This window comes from Centruroides vittatus, unplaced genomic scaffold, assembly GCF_030686945.1.
Source record: "Centruroides vittatus isolate TY-2023 unplaced genomic scaffold, ASM3068694v2 contig_904, whole genome shotgun sequence".
Lineage (NCBI taxonomy): Eukaryota > Metazoa > Arthropoda > Arachnida > Scorpiones > Buthidae > Centruroides > Centruroides vittatus.
This window is the reverse complement of record NW_027122594.1, coordinates 247,237-262,052: the sequence shown is the minus strand read 5'-3', so window position 1 is coordinate 262,052 and position 14,816 is coordinate 247,237. Positions and strand designations below refer to the sequence as shown.

At 35.2% G+C, this 14,816-nt stretch overlaps 1 protein-coding gene across 1 annotated transcript; it reads right to left on the bottom strand.

Annotated features, from left to right (window-relative positions):
- Nucleotides 1-1,226: 1,226 nt before the first annotated feature.
- Nucleotides 1,227-5,366, bottom strand: LOC136984133 (uncharacterized). Its single transcript, XM_067281068.1, has 6 exons — nucleotides 4,979-5,366; nucleotides 4,522-4,912; nucleotides 4,383-4,458; nucleotides 3,268-3,384; nucleotides 1,787-2,218; nucleotides 1,227-1,340 (listed from the first exon to the last, which is right to left on the bottom strand). The coding sequence occupies exons 1-6, from the start codon at nucleotides 5,364-5,366 to the stop codon at nucleotides 1,317-1,319; spliced, it is 1,428 nt and encodes a 475-aa protein (XP_067137169.1). The 3' UTR covers nucleotides 1,227-1,316.
- Between the last annotated feature and the right edge of the window lie 9,450 nt (nucleotides 5,367-14,816).

The following is a 14,816-nucleotide window of genomic DNA, read 5'->3' as shown; positions in this document are numbered from 1 at the left end:
CCCACCCACACACACTAACATCCATACATAGTTGGCCGAGCGGTTATGGTGGTAGTCTACCGCACTGTGGGACACGGGATCTGTTTCAGACGGGTCGAAAAATCCCCAGGAATTTTTCGGGATGGATATGTCGGCACCCCGCCGCCCCATTGTGGGCCCGGCCAAACCCTTAATGGGCTTGTTAATATATGTTTGCTTGTACAGAGCAGCGCAATAATGCCGAGGAGATGCCTCCCAGGAAGACTTTGAATGGGAAACTGGCCCCAATTGGTTATTAATTAACGTGAATAGACCCAGAAAACTCCACATAACCAGAACATTCTACCACTATTTGGTGGTTTCATCTACTGGGCTGTATCTATATATAATCCAGACGAGTTGATGATAATAATAATAATCAGCGCAAAGCCCAAACAGTTAGGAGTTGAAAGTTGAAATTTGGTACACAGTTAGGGTACGTCCATTGGCGTAGCTAGCATGGGTGACACCCGGTGCGGATATCCTGGTGTCACCCTTTTTAACTCTTTTATAAAACACTGTTGAATTGTAATATCTTGTGCACTCGAGCAACTTGAACGCTATATTGAATATGCGATGTCGCGACGTATGAGTTTAGATTTATAGAATAAATCATAGTAAGATTTTTAGCTGGTGCGAGCCCTCGTGGCATCTCCTCGTAGTGAAGAAACTGTCATGGGAGGCAAGCCGTTGACCCTTTTTTTTTTTAGGTACTACAGGCCTACCAGGTGTCACCCCTACACGGGTGACACCCGGGGCGGGCCGCCCCCACCGCTCTGCCCTAGTTACGCCTATGGGTATGTCACGAGAACGCACACTAAGAAGGGATTTTTCGAAATTCCTCTCCACGGGGAGGGACAGGATTAAAGCTTAAAACTTCCATCAACAATGGAAGTGTTACGTAACAATGGAATTGTCGGCAATGGAAGTGTTTCGTAACAATGGAATTGTTAAGAGAAAGCGACGTGCAAGAAGCAGATGCAGTTTTTTTCGTTTTTGTGGGAAATCGAACATATTTTTAGACCCGTCTAAAAATTCTCTAATTAGTCTGGAAACGGGATCCCAATTCTTGCATTCTGTGAAACGGGTAAGGTTGACTATAATGTAATAATCTTAATCTTTACTATCGTTAATTTTGCCCGAGCAACGCCGGGCCCACCCGCTAGTATTAGTATAAAATATAATTCATTTGATTTAGTTTACGTTTATTCACTCAATCTTCTAAGAAGTAATTAACAATAGAAATTTTGATTGATCGTATTGGAAAGAAAATTTGGTCGAATACAAATCTTCATCTTTCATTTATTGTTCAAATTTAAGACCTAGGAAATTAAAATAATGCATCAACGACTTCGCACATAATTTTTATAAAATATATAATAAAAAATTAATTAAAACGTACAAAATTTGTTTAGATTTACTCATAGACCTAACCTTTAAAAAATATTTTAAATTTATCAATATGGACAATTGTAATCTTTGTTTTAATATTAGCTCTGTTGGCACTAAGAGGGCCTTTTTAGCCGGTCCAGTATGAGTTCGGACAGGTCCACAATGGGGTGGCCGGAAGGTGAAGGACGAGGACCCAACGTATCCGGACGGACCATCCACCGAAAAATTCCCCGGGCTCTTCGATCCGCCGGGATTCGATTTCGGGTCCCCAGAACGATGGGCCGACCCTTAACCTCCGGGGCTTCTGGCGATTGTAATGTTTTCAATATTTATAAGAAATATTACTGATAAAATGAAGTACTAATTACAGATTTACCCTGTTCGTCAAATCTTGAATTTCCATTTCTAATATCGGACAAAGTTCGGCCAGTAAACAAATAATTTCTTTTATAATATCGTTTACTTTTTGAAGATCGATTTTCATTACGATGACGTTTTCATTTGGCAATGATCTTTCTTTGATTGTCTGGGTAGATTTACCTATCGCCTCACACGTTTTATTTCCCTTTGCACACTCAAATTGTCTTTCCTGTGCGGTTTTTGGCGCGTTAGCCTTGGCGTTTCTTGTTTTCGGTTCTTCGGAAAACTTAAAAAGTTTTTTAGGAATATTTCCTACTGATTCGGACTTAAATCGTTGACACTGATCTTTGACAAAGTTCTTAAAAGATTTCAAATAGTTGGGAGAACTTTGGCACTCCATATTTCCATTTGGTACTTGATTTTCTAACATGTGATACGGTAGGTCCATCTATGTTTAATATAATTAAAATAAATTTTAAAAAATCCAAAAATAGCACATAATTTATAACATTTACAAATAAATCACACATTTTTTTTTATTAATATAGTGCTGCTCAAATCTCTTCAGGGACGGACAGACACATTTACTGTCACTAGAACTAAGCATCGGACGTAGAGCTTTCTAACATTTGGTCCTACATTCTCAAAAAAGGGCATCTAGCGAGATACTAATTAATAGTAATCTTAATTAACAAATCTCATAATGTAAATGAAATAATACAAGAGCCTATGAATTCGGGTGAAAGATAATCGAAATTAACACACAGAAGTAAAGCAAGAATAATTAGATCTGTCTCATAAACTGGATGTTCTGCAAGTAGTATCTTCAGTGAAAAGAGTAATGCACAAGTTACGTGTGTTTAGTTTGGACTTAACCGAAAACAATATCAAAGTTGACAATCGTATTGCAGTAAGGAAATGACATATTTGTTAAATAAAACACATTGTTTTCGGTGGTGAAAAGAAATTTAATTTGGATGGCTTTAAGTGTTCTAGGTACGATTTAAAGAAAGAACCTAAGACTGTGTACAGCCAGCAGATGGTACGAGGTGTATTTACGGTTTGAGTAGGGTTTGTGTTCGATGGTACAAGAGAAATGACATTTCCGAAGAGAAACCAAAATGTCAATTTACTTATTGTCAGAGTTTTTATTATCCGCGTTATTGGCGCGTATTGGAGAAAGAGTGGATCTTCATTTCCATTTAAACTAATGTTCCGAAGAATAGAAATCCAATCTTCGAAGGGGAAAGTGAACGGTCCACACTAAAATCCCATCGACAGTTTCTGGGCCAACCAATACGTAGCATTTCACCGATTTGAAAATGTTTCGCGGTTAACGGAACAAAATTAGCATAGAAACTCTTCAAAAGTCAATCGCCATCTGATGCTTAGTTCTAATAGGGGCAAGTATTACTTTCTATGAAAATAGGAAGTAATGCTTGTCCCATAATTTTTGTTTGCTTGCAAGTCTATACAGCAATCATTCTGTCTACTAACCCCAGACGGCTGGCTTTTCCTTAAGTCAATATTTTGTATTTTATAACTGGAGTTTAACCGCGTGTAAGTTGCTTTCGACGAATTCCAGATTGAGAAATAACTTCGAATGACAGAAAGCTGAAAAGTTAAAAAAAGATCTTTATTTTTATACAGGAAGTACCGTTATAAAATAATATTTTTCGCTTATAATCATCGACTTTTTAAGTCACGAAGTTCCAGTTTCTAACAATAAGAAAAAAAAAACTTTACACAGTAGACTCCCTATAACACGGATTTGTATAACACGGCGAAAAAATTGCGACCGTGTTCGTATAACACGGTAAAACGTCATCGCCGACTCGTGTCGCGACAGGATTGGTCGAATCTGGACCAATAGCGGATATTGTACAAACCGGAGTTTAAACGAGCACTGGACCTACTAAAAAACATTTATTATTCAACGGCCATAAAAATTATATTTTTATTAATGATGTCTCCAAAGTTCAGCGAATTTTTCGCAGAAAATAACTTATCAGGGAACACGTGTCCGCCGTTCGACGAGCCGCTCCGCCACGAAAACAAGCTTAAGCAATGGCATCGTAGAACGATGCACACTCGGTAAGTAATCCTACAATTTTTTGTTTATAGCATAGTTTATATGGATTATTCCAAAAAAATTATACGTGATTTAGAAATGTCGAGTCAAATTAGTCTAGAATCGATTAATTTTATGGAAGAAAACGTTTCAAACAGCCGTAGCCCCTAAACTGCACACATGTCGGGCTGTGATTGGCTCGTGTATTTAAGTGACTCGTACAACACGGAATCATATAACACTGAACGTATCTACCGTGTTATAAGGGTCTACTGTATTGTTAATTATAAAAAATGAAATTGTGCCTGGCACCATCTGTTGTGAAATTTTTAAAAAACTTTTAATATTATTAATTATTATAAAATGGCAAAAAGCTTACTATTATATAACATTTTTAAAAAAATACAGTATCGTAACAGATGGCGCCACACGCAGTTTTACGTGTTGCCGGAAACGTTAAGCAACTCGTTACTAGATTTTTCGTATTAGAATTCAAAATAAATAAGTGCAATCAGTGAAAAATAGTATAAGCTTTTGTTACTTGTTTATCTATTCGATTCATTTTTCTACTCAATGATTTATTTCTTCTCGCATCTTTTGCTGCTTTTTCTTCTAATCTATAAAACGGTGCCATAAATTTACTGTTATTCTTACTTTTATTCGTAAATTAACATATTTACCTTCTGATTCTATCATTTAAATTTTGAATGAGACGAAACATTTCGTCTCGAATCTCGCAGCTATCATTAATAGATCCGTTGGTCGACGGTACAGATGATTCATCGGGTTCTTCTTTGACAATGGAATTGGTTGTACTCGCTTCTTTATTTCTAATTTTTTCCGAATTAAATGAAACGTCAAAAGTGACGTGTTTTTCGGGGGTTAATATGTAAAAATTCTCTAAAATATCTGAACTATTCTGAAAACTTCCTTGGTTTTCCGAGTTCGAGAAATCGAAATTGTTCTTTTCATTGTCTTTAACGTCATTATCGAGACGAAACTTTGTCGGGTATAAATTTTCATTTATGTCTCGAGGAATTGCAAATTCCGACTTTAATATCGGCTTTTCTCCTGCAAGATGAAGAGCAATTCCGGATGGATTTCTATTCAAAAAGAATGAAAAATAAACCAACTTACTTTGTAAATTAAATGCCCGTTTCGATTCCCTCGGCGGACAGTGACGGGTGGAATGTAAATCGTCTTTAGAATTCCCATCGGTAGATACTGTTTCCGGAAAATTTGGTGTAGTTTTCCCCCCTGTAGGGAAAATATTCTTGTACGAGGATAGAGATCGAGTAGATTTTTTCGTATCGCAGTGGCAGCCGGAGCGTCGTCGTCCGTGACAACAGGTTTCTTTGATGATGCACGGCACTTGACATAATTGAGTTTCGGAAGTAATAACAGATTGTGAGAAAGGACGAATCCGAATGCTTTTCACATCACGTGCAAAAGGATTTTCGGGTGGTTTTTCGTCATATTCATCAAAACCCAAATTGACTTTTCCGAATAATCCTGTGTTGTTCATTTTCCTCTTCACTTGTTTTTATCGTCACTCCGATTCTTTTCAAGCGGAAATTTGGATAGAATGCACTTCTGATTTTGGCAATTATTGTTTTATTTTCATCTTATTAGTTTCTATTCTAACAATAGTTCATATATTTAACAACAATATAATTAATTACCACTATTATTTCGATAGTTTGGGTTACTATTTACTGTAAAATATAATAAAAAATAAATTTCTCAATTTAAGTCCTTCCTTCTAAAGTCAAACAATAATTATAATTCCTAGCTTCCTTTATATATGCCTTGACAATTTCACAGCAGAAGAATTTGAAGTTTGAAGTTAAGTATAGCAGTGGCGTGCCGTCATTGGAAGCGATGGAAGCGCCGATTCCACCTTCCAATGACTTTCCCTTGTATTTTATAAAATATAAATTTTCATATTTTGACGTACTTTGCATTAATTAAAATTAATAATTTATTATAACTGCATTATGTATCTTTTACAAATTTCTATACTACATGTGAAAAAAAAACGATAAGATTACTATTGTATATTCGAATGATTCGGTGGCGGAAGGAGCGTCGAAACCGGGTCAGTTTCCAATCAGCCAGATTATATAGGCATTGTCACATGCGGTTTACAGAGCACCAACCTCACCCGGTTTAGCTGGTAGAAGCGACACACGCATAAAGAGTCCTACTTTATATCCCGGAGCGGTTGTGGGCTGTTAGCCACCTGCCTGTCAACTTCCAAGCAGCCAGATTATAGGCATTGGCGCATGCGCTTTACAGAGCACCAACGTCACGGTTTAGCTGGTAGAAGCGACACACGCATAAAGAGTCCGACTTTATATTCCGGAGCGGTTGTGGGCTGTTAGCCGCCTGCTAGATATTCGGCCACCCTCGCCCGATTATGTGAATCGTGAGCAGACTAGATCAACGGCGGACAACCCCCGGCCCGCGGGCCAGCTACGGCTGGCGAAAAGTTTCTATCCGGCCCGCGAGATCTTTAATAGATTATTAAATTGGGAAAAATAACTAATTAATAACTAATTAATAGTTATTTTTCCAATTCTTTGTAATTTTCGAAAACGATAAGAGAAATAAATGTAGTAATTAACTTTTTATTTATTTATTTCATATTTGCAGACTAAAAAAATTACGAGTCACAAGAAAGCGTCAATTAACTACTACGGCCTGCGGAAAAAAAACGTAAAATTTATTCTGGCCCACGTTATAAAAAAGGTTGCCCACCGTAGACTAGATTTATAACTTAACCCAACCGATAGGAATTTACTGGCATGTTTTTATGATAGTTCTGTATAGTTGACAGGAGTTTTAAAAAAATCCATTAAAATATTTGATATATTTATTCTGCGTTTACTCTGCTCCCATCTTATATTACTTACGGATTTCAATGTTAAACCGGTGATATTACGATTTCGTATGTCCTATCTGTAAGCGGATGCAGATAAAACGTGTACAATTCTTGTACAGTGATAAAAAATTAACTGTTACTTTGGCTGCATCATTTACAACCAAATTTAATGAATGAGACGTACAATGGTACAAAAAAAGCTCTAGAATTTATTTTCCTTAAATTTACGATTTATGTATCGGTTGTTATAAAAATTTCTTTCCACTTCTTTCCCAAGACTACAGATATTCGAGTACAAAGTAACCGGTTTCGACTTATTTCTATTTAAGAAGTAGTTAAATAATTAAGCGATTAGGGAATTAGAAACATAAATAAAACCCCGATGAAAGAGCCGAAATTTTACTTAAACAGAAGCTTAACCCAACCAATCTCTTGCCGAGTACAGTGGGGTCTGTTCTCTTCGTAATATTAGATGTAATAAAGACAGAAATTTTTCCAGTTCAACGAGAGTGACCGAAAAGTTGTAAATTTTGGAAATTTCCGTGAACACTCGGTCCTAAAACGAATTAGTTAGAAAACGAACGACGGACAATCTGTTAAGTTTAACATATTTAGATTTTTACAGCTATGGTGAGAAACGTTTAAAATCTACAACAACCCCGTCGCGTCCTTTGATATATACTAGTGACGCGACAAAAGAGGCATTTGACATCGACCGGTATCGGCACCCTCGGGATTTGGCACGCACACACCTACCTGGACCGTCTCTGAAACCATTCATTAGCCACTCGTAGGGAGCTATTTCACTAACTTGTAAGTGGATTGTTTTAAGATTTAAAAAGTAAAGAATATTTTGTTACTTTTATGTACGTTTCTTCACAAAGTTATATTTAATTATAAGTTTCATTAAAAGTACAGTCAAACCTGTTTTTATGCGGGGGATAGGGACCGCATTAAAAAAATCGCACGAAACTTCACGAGGGGCTATAAAAAATAGTTTTCGCAACACAATTTAAAAAATATTTTTTTATGCGGTGAATAGGAACCGCATAAAAAAAGTCTCACGTAGAAAATAACTCGAAACCGTACGAAATAGAATTTATTGATAACAGATGTCAGCACTTGACTGCATCGTCTGATCTATCGTCTGTTTTACATATTTTTGTCCAGGTGGTGTTTTGTTGACTTAAAAAGTAAATAATTTCATTTTTCGCATATTCATGCAATAATATTACTATAATAAGTGCATTTATGCTATAATAAGTTTATTTAGCTATGATAAGTCAACGTGAGACATGACGAATCGCACGAGACTAGTCGCCAACTATACCGCACAAATAAAAAATCGCACAAAAAAACCGCACAAATTAAAAATTCGCTTAAAAAAATCGCACTAAAAAAATCGCACAAATAAAAATCGCACATAAAAAGAGCCCATAAAAACAGGTTTGACTGTATATTCATACAATTGAAGAATTTTTTGTACTAGGTATGTATATTCGTCACACATTTTGTTTTACCAAGTAAGTTTTTCTGATAATTTTAATTTTAGCCCTTATATCGTGGCTAGTGATTCAAAAATTTATTTAAAAAAGTTTTGGCTCGAGACCGTATAATGAAAAAGAAAACATTATTAAAAGAGAAAGACCGATGCCTAAATTAAATATAAATACGTCGACAAAAAATTTCGACATTTTGACGATAAAATTTATGACGAATGACGATTCTTTCGTAAAATTGAAGCAATTTGGAAATCAAAGAGGAATAGAATTTAACATTGGCAGACAATATAAAATAAATATTGAAAATTATAACGAGATAATTACGATTAATAGGTATATTTAAATTAATAGATGTTATATGTTTTTTCTCAAAGCGAGAATTGGCATTTAGAGGGCGTAGGGAATTTATTGAATCTAATAACGAAGGTAATTATATTGAACTTTTTTATTTATTAAGTACGTCAGATAATCTATTAAAAATACATTTAAAGAAGTGTACGGTTTTTACTGGCTTATCGAACAAACGAATACGAACGGACCCTGACGCGCAATTAATTGATTGCCCCTGAAAGTCGGCTTCTTACAGAAACACAGCTTCCCTATCATCAAATGTCACGGCACGCCACTGAAGTATAGGATTATTTATTAGTGTTACAGAAAAGAGATTAATTTTAAAAAGAAGAATATAACTTGTAACAGTGCATTATCCATTTATTTTGCAATTACAAATCAATTATTGTTTACGTAGCGATATAACTTACGATATACCCGAACTCGAATCTCGACTGCTGGATTGCCGTCTAGGCCTAAAAATATATCCTCCATATACTCTAGGAGAGTAAAAAGTCATCAGTCGATTCCAAAGCAAAATGCTGATCAAATAATCAATGAGGATAATCCCACATCGACAACCAACAGTCTCCAAAAAGAGAAGGCAGTAGAAGTCGAGATATTTTAGTGTCGACTTTTTGCCAGCAGACGAGTGTAACGCCGTAATAGAGACTACAAATGAGTGTTTATTTATAACGAGGGGAGAAAAGTGTTGAAGATTCTAGTATCGCGAGTGCATGTGTCTCGGAAACAATCGAAGCGCCGCTCTTTACGGAAGTTCTCGATTATAGGGAACTGGGGCGCACCAAAGATCTTTGCTGCCCGGGTGCAAACTTTTATCGGCCCCCTTAAAAGAAATTACACGTAACATTTAATACAATAAATAGAATAACAATTTATGCCAGCCAAAAGTTACGTGTCTTATTTATTAAAAATACAATACATAGTTTCTATACTTATTTTTAACATTTTTTTTTTTTTTTCAAAAACAAAGAAGAAAAGAAAAACAATTATTTCTTAATATAAACGAAGATTAATTGCGGGTGTCTTTATGTAAAATTTATTCGACGCGATTTTTTATAGCAAAATCATTTATTATATCCACCATATCAAAATTAGTAGCAATTTGATGTTCTGTGCTAATAAGACTTAAATTATCCAGTCTATCTTGTGTAATTGTACCGCGATCTTTCGCCAGTGGCAACAGTCACGGGTATTGTTAAATTAGAACGAATTTTAACTTCGGGGCTTAAACAAAGTCTGGTTTAACGAAATATTTTCTATATTTTTCAAAGATACCTCTTATGTAAGGAAACGAAACATAAATATTTTTGCTAGCTTTAGTTTTAACGCTATATTAAATGATATAATTGTTTAGTAATCTGTGGGGATAACCATTAAGTAAAAATTTATTTATTAATCTATTTTGTTCTTCTAACCCAGACCCGGGCATATTACATGGGGAACTTGAACCCCACGTAAAATTCGAACTCGACTTCGACTTTTTTCCTGGGCCCCGGACAATAGTTATGTTGGAGTTATTGCTGGTTCGGCCTTCTAACGCGGCTCGGTTTTCTCGTGTGGTCCTTTAGAAAAAATAATTGCCCACCCCTATTCTAACCCGTCTCCCAAAACTGTCGTCCTGGTCCAAATCTTTGACAATGCCATAGTAAAATTATTTTTCTTGGTAGACAATGGGCAATATGATTTATAGTGAATGATGTATTAACAGTGCGTCCGGGTGTCAATAGATGGCAGTGGGTGCAATAGTAACATTACCTAATCGATGTCGGCGTTTATTTGTTTGCTTAAAATACTTCATCGATAATTTTCTAAACGTAATATACAGTTAAGAGTACGCGCCTTTGTACCAGGCTCACCACGAGTTAGGCCGGAGCGGTAGATTGCCACTTAACGATTCGACCATCCGGCCATGGCCCGATGAAGGGTATAAATAAATTATAAATAATCGAAAACGTTAACTGTGCATTAAAGTTTGAAGAATTCATATTTAATGCCTCGTTTGTTAATTAAGTTCTTGTTAATATACTTTTGTTATCCAGAATGATGCATATAGTGCACAATTTGTACACATCTTAATGATGCAGTTTCTACATATCAGTCTCTTTCACTTACTGACATGTTTCTTTGTTGACCCGAGTACACTATAAATAATCATATGGCCCAGAGTAAAACCCATCGAGATGTGGCTCCTACTTATAAAAATATTGTTATATTTAGGGTCAAGTACAAAACTTACCACTTTAAATTCTGTTCTTACCTTCTTTCTAATAAATAAAATCTAGAAAATAGTTAAATTCGAGATGAAACAATCTAGATTTATATCACTTATCTAATTGCCTAAATCTCAAAACTAGGGGAAAACGAAACAACCTAGATTTAGATGAGAAAAATAGATTCTAAAGTGGCAATCCTGCCCAGCACGTGATAGAGACTTCAATGTTTTGACTTAAAATAAAATGGCGGTCGATAGTACCCGTTGTTGCCACCAAGAGCGCTGTATCTAAGGTCACAGCCACTCTATGTAGTATATTCTAGCTCGTTGATTTGTCCTATTAAAAATAGGTCATAGATGTCGACTGAAAAATTACCGAGAACGATAAAATATGTAATTTCGGCTTTCTTCCATTCAGAAATACAAAACGGAACCACGAAACAAGCTATAAAAATGAAGTGACGCCTACATGCACCATTGCATAACAAAAGTACAGTTGGGAGCGACTGCATGCGACATTCGTACATCCAGACTATCATTTATCGCACGCTCCATTTAGTTTACGGTGAAAAAATTGGTTGCATCATTTGTTTTCGAAACAATAAGCCGGATAAAGACTTCTGTCGCCAATCTTTATAGACTTAATTACAATACCTCAAAGCGGAGTTGTACAAGTAATAACTATTTAACGCCATATTAGGGTACTAGGAAAATTGTACAATAAAGATTATAAAGTAGTATTAAATTTATTTTAAGTAACTTTTATTATTATTTCCAATTAATTCACTGTCGTAATACTTAAAATTATACGAAATATGGCAATAAATATCAAAACGGTAATTTATTTTCTTTCTTTAAAGCGTATACTTTACAATAAAAAAAATCATCTGACTGTCATGGGAAGAACAAATACGGATTTATTTAAATTTTAAATCTATATTCACTTTAATTAAATGTAAAAAAAATATCTTTGTCTTTCGTTTTATGAAAAGAATTTTAAATACAAAAAAGTAATTCAGTCATTTTTGCATGTGTTTTTAACGTAGTGTTTACTAAACGTATTATCGATGTCATCTGTTAAGCTTAGCAAATATTGTCGTATCAAAATAAACACATTCTAATGATATTTAGAATACATTACTTTTATTACTCGTGAGTAAGTAGATCCGATTTTATTATGGAAAAAAGTAAGTTATGTTTACTTTTGTTTAACACGCAGCAAAATAATTTTTTAAGTTTTATTATTCTTGATAAAGAACACTTTTATAACACCACACGGGACTGGCCGAATTCACGACGGGCCTAAAAGAGGTCCTCGATTTTCACGGGGCGCAATGAGGAAAAAATCCATCGCGGGTCCGGCCGAGCCGACAACAGGGGAGGCCTGGTAATGAGGGACGAAGCGACTCTACATACACTGGATCGGTCACCCCCTTAAAAATTTCTTCAGGAGTTGCTCGCCCGAATCCAATTTCGGGTCTTTCGGAGCGGTAGGCCTATTATTTATAGAAATGGCCACAGTTTGAACAATTTATTAGTGATTTTTACGTAATATAAATTGATTTTTAATACATTAATAACACAAAAAACGTACCTTGTGATAGATATGCCTAAGTAACAAGAATGGGGAGCGCTTTTTATATTTGAGTTGTTGGCAAGTTTCAGTCTAATGTTTTCGACTGTAATTATCTTAAACATTTTTATTTATTTAAGTTTAATATGCGAAATGATAAATGGTCATCTTTCGACAGTACTGATGAGGTTGTTAGTTATTTATGGAACTGAAACTAACCCAGAGCCATTGGAGAAGTCTCCATTGAAAACGTTTTGTTAATAGCGAGGTTGAGGCCGAAGTTTTAAACGCGAAAACGTATACGTTTTCGCGTTTAAAACTTTGGCCTCAACCTCGCTATTAAAGACCTTTCGCACAAAGCTGTAGGTAAAATTGCAGACATTTGAAATAAAATGATGATAATGTAATTTCAAGTCAATGGAATAAAATTATTTTATTCGTGATATAATATATAAGTAAGAAAATTGGCTAAAGGTTAACAGGCCTGTAACTATCTGTCGATAGGCAAACTATGTGATAAACTATTCAGATCTCTGATCGATATAAGTTTAGAATTAAACAAAATAGTGTTACTACCCGAGTTTGGGGTTTATTACAGGGAGAGAGACCCTTTTTCCTACATTTAAATGAGTTAATTCAATTGTTTTATCTAGTGTTGGGTACGCGTCATTTTGTATTTTCGTTCGACATTAATAATGTCAAACGATTTAAATTACTCATATTACATTTTTCGACGTTGAGGATGAATAACAAGATAGCTTTAAGTTATTAATGAGTAACTCGTTCGTAAAACGTTTAAATTATTTATAGGCTTCTCTTCAAGATCGGGCTATTTATTTTCGTCATTTCGATTTAGAGCGGAACGGCTTTCATGCAGATAAAGTCGAATAATTGACATATTTGTATTGGATCTACATTGGTTCTGTTAAAAAACGTAATTTTTGAGAATTGTAATGTGATACGGGACATTTATCGCGTGTCACTTATTCCTTTGTAGTGTGTGTGTGTGTGTTGGCGTATATTCTTTTAATATCTCAAAATATGATTAAGATTTGACACGGCAACTTGTATATAACGGGTATTGATGCTATTAAATTTTGGTGGTTAAAGGTCGAGAGGGTGGAAAAATAGAGGGGAGTTATGTGTCGAGATCGGACTTAATGAACATTTTACTCGTTATTGTCATTTACAATATTTTTAAAAATTCATCTCTACCCTCAAAATTTTTTGGGCTTTTTATAATAATAAATAATATAAAAGTTATTTTTAATAACATATAATATATAGCACCACGTGTAATTTTAACTACGTGCTAACGTGTCTTGGTGTTTCTTAAATACAGGTATACCTCGCCTTACGTCGGTAATTGGTTCCAGGAGAGGCGACGTAAGTCGAATTTACTTGTGTAGTTACGTAAGTTTAGTTACGACGTAAGTCGAAACTACGACTTACGTCGTAACTAAACGCCAATAATGAGCACTTAAAGACCGCTAAATGATACGACAACACAGAAACACAGATGTTTTCATGCTTCGTTCTCTAGGATTTATGATGATTATATTAACATTTACTGTAAATGTACATATTTTAATATGATTTTATGTGCTTTTAACGCTTTTCTAGTGATATTACGACTTCAATGTTTATGGCGGACGGATTTAAAGTCGAATAAACTGACTTAAACTTGATTTTTATTTTTTCATATACTTTTTTGATAAACGACGTATAATCGGGAACGACGTAACTCGAGGTATACCTGTATAAGTTTTTTTGGTCGGGAAAGTTATGTAACTCGTTGCTGGCTTTTTTTTTAGAAATGTGGACGATAGTTAAAAAATTAAAGCGATTTTTCAACAATTAAAATTTTAAATTGTATTTAAAAATTATTGCGAAATTGCTTTATAGCTATTACAGTGAAAACTGCTTAGCGACCACCTGCATTCGACGGGCACCTGTCAAAACGGGCAAAAATTTCTGGCACGGAATAGTTTATACATAGTCTTCGTATAAGTTACCCGTATTAAACGACCACCCGTGTAACGCGACCGCGGGCATCGATTTTTGGTCCGAAACAACATACAAAAACTGTAATAAGCGACCACTTTCGCCAATATATCTGGTCTAAACTCTTGTTCGAACCCACTTCGGGCACTTCTCCCACCCTCGAAATTAGGTGCAGGTATTAATGAATTAGTCTAGCAACACGGGAAATTCATTTCAGTGTTCGAAATTGTCCGAAAAACGAAAGAAATGCAAAGTGCTGTCGTTAAAAAATCGTGTTAAAGTTATCAGAGAAAGTGAAAATGGTTTATCACGACGGCAATAATTAGCAGCGAAGTTTAACTGTGGTATAAAAATTTATTTTACCGTAGACCTAGTATTTTCTTTAGGGGTATAAAATATTGTAGGCCTACACGATACAATTAATCGGCTGATCTCATCGTTTGATA

What these genes read in the sequence shown, in the direction of transcription:
- LOC136984133 (XM_067281068.1), bottom strand. Translation starts at nt 5,366, where the DNA reads ATGAACAACACAGGATTATTCGGAAAAGTCAATTTGGGTTTTGATGAA. An exon ending in ACGGGCATTTAATTTACAAA is followed by an intron (nt 4,913 to 4,978) that starts GTAAGTTGGTTT and finishes TTCATCTTGCAG; the next exon opens with GAGAAAAGCCGATATTAAAG. An exon ending in TGAATCGAATAGATAAACAA is followed by an intron (nt 3,385 to 4,382) that starts GTAACAAAAGCT and finishes TTAACTTTTCAG; the next exon opens with CTTTCTGTCATTCGAAGTTA.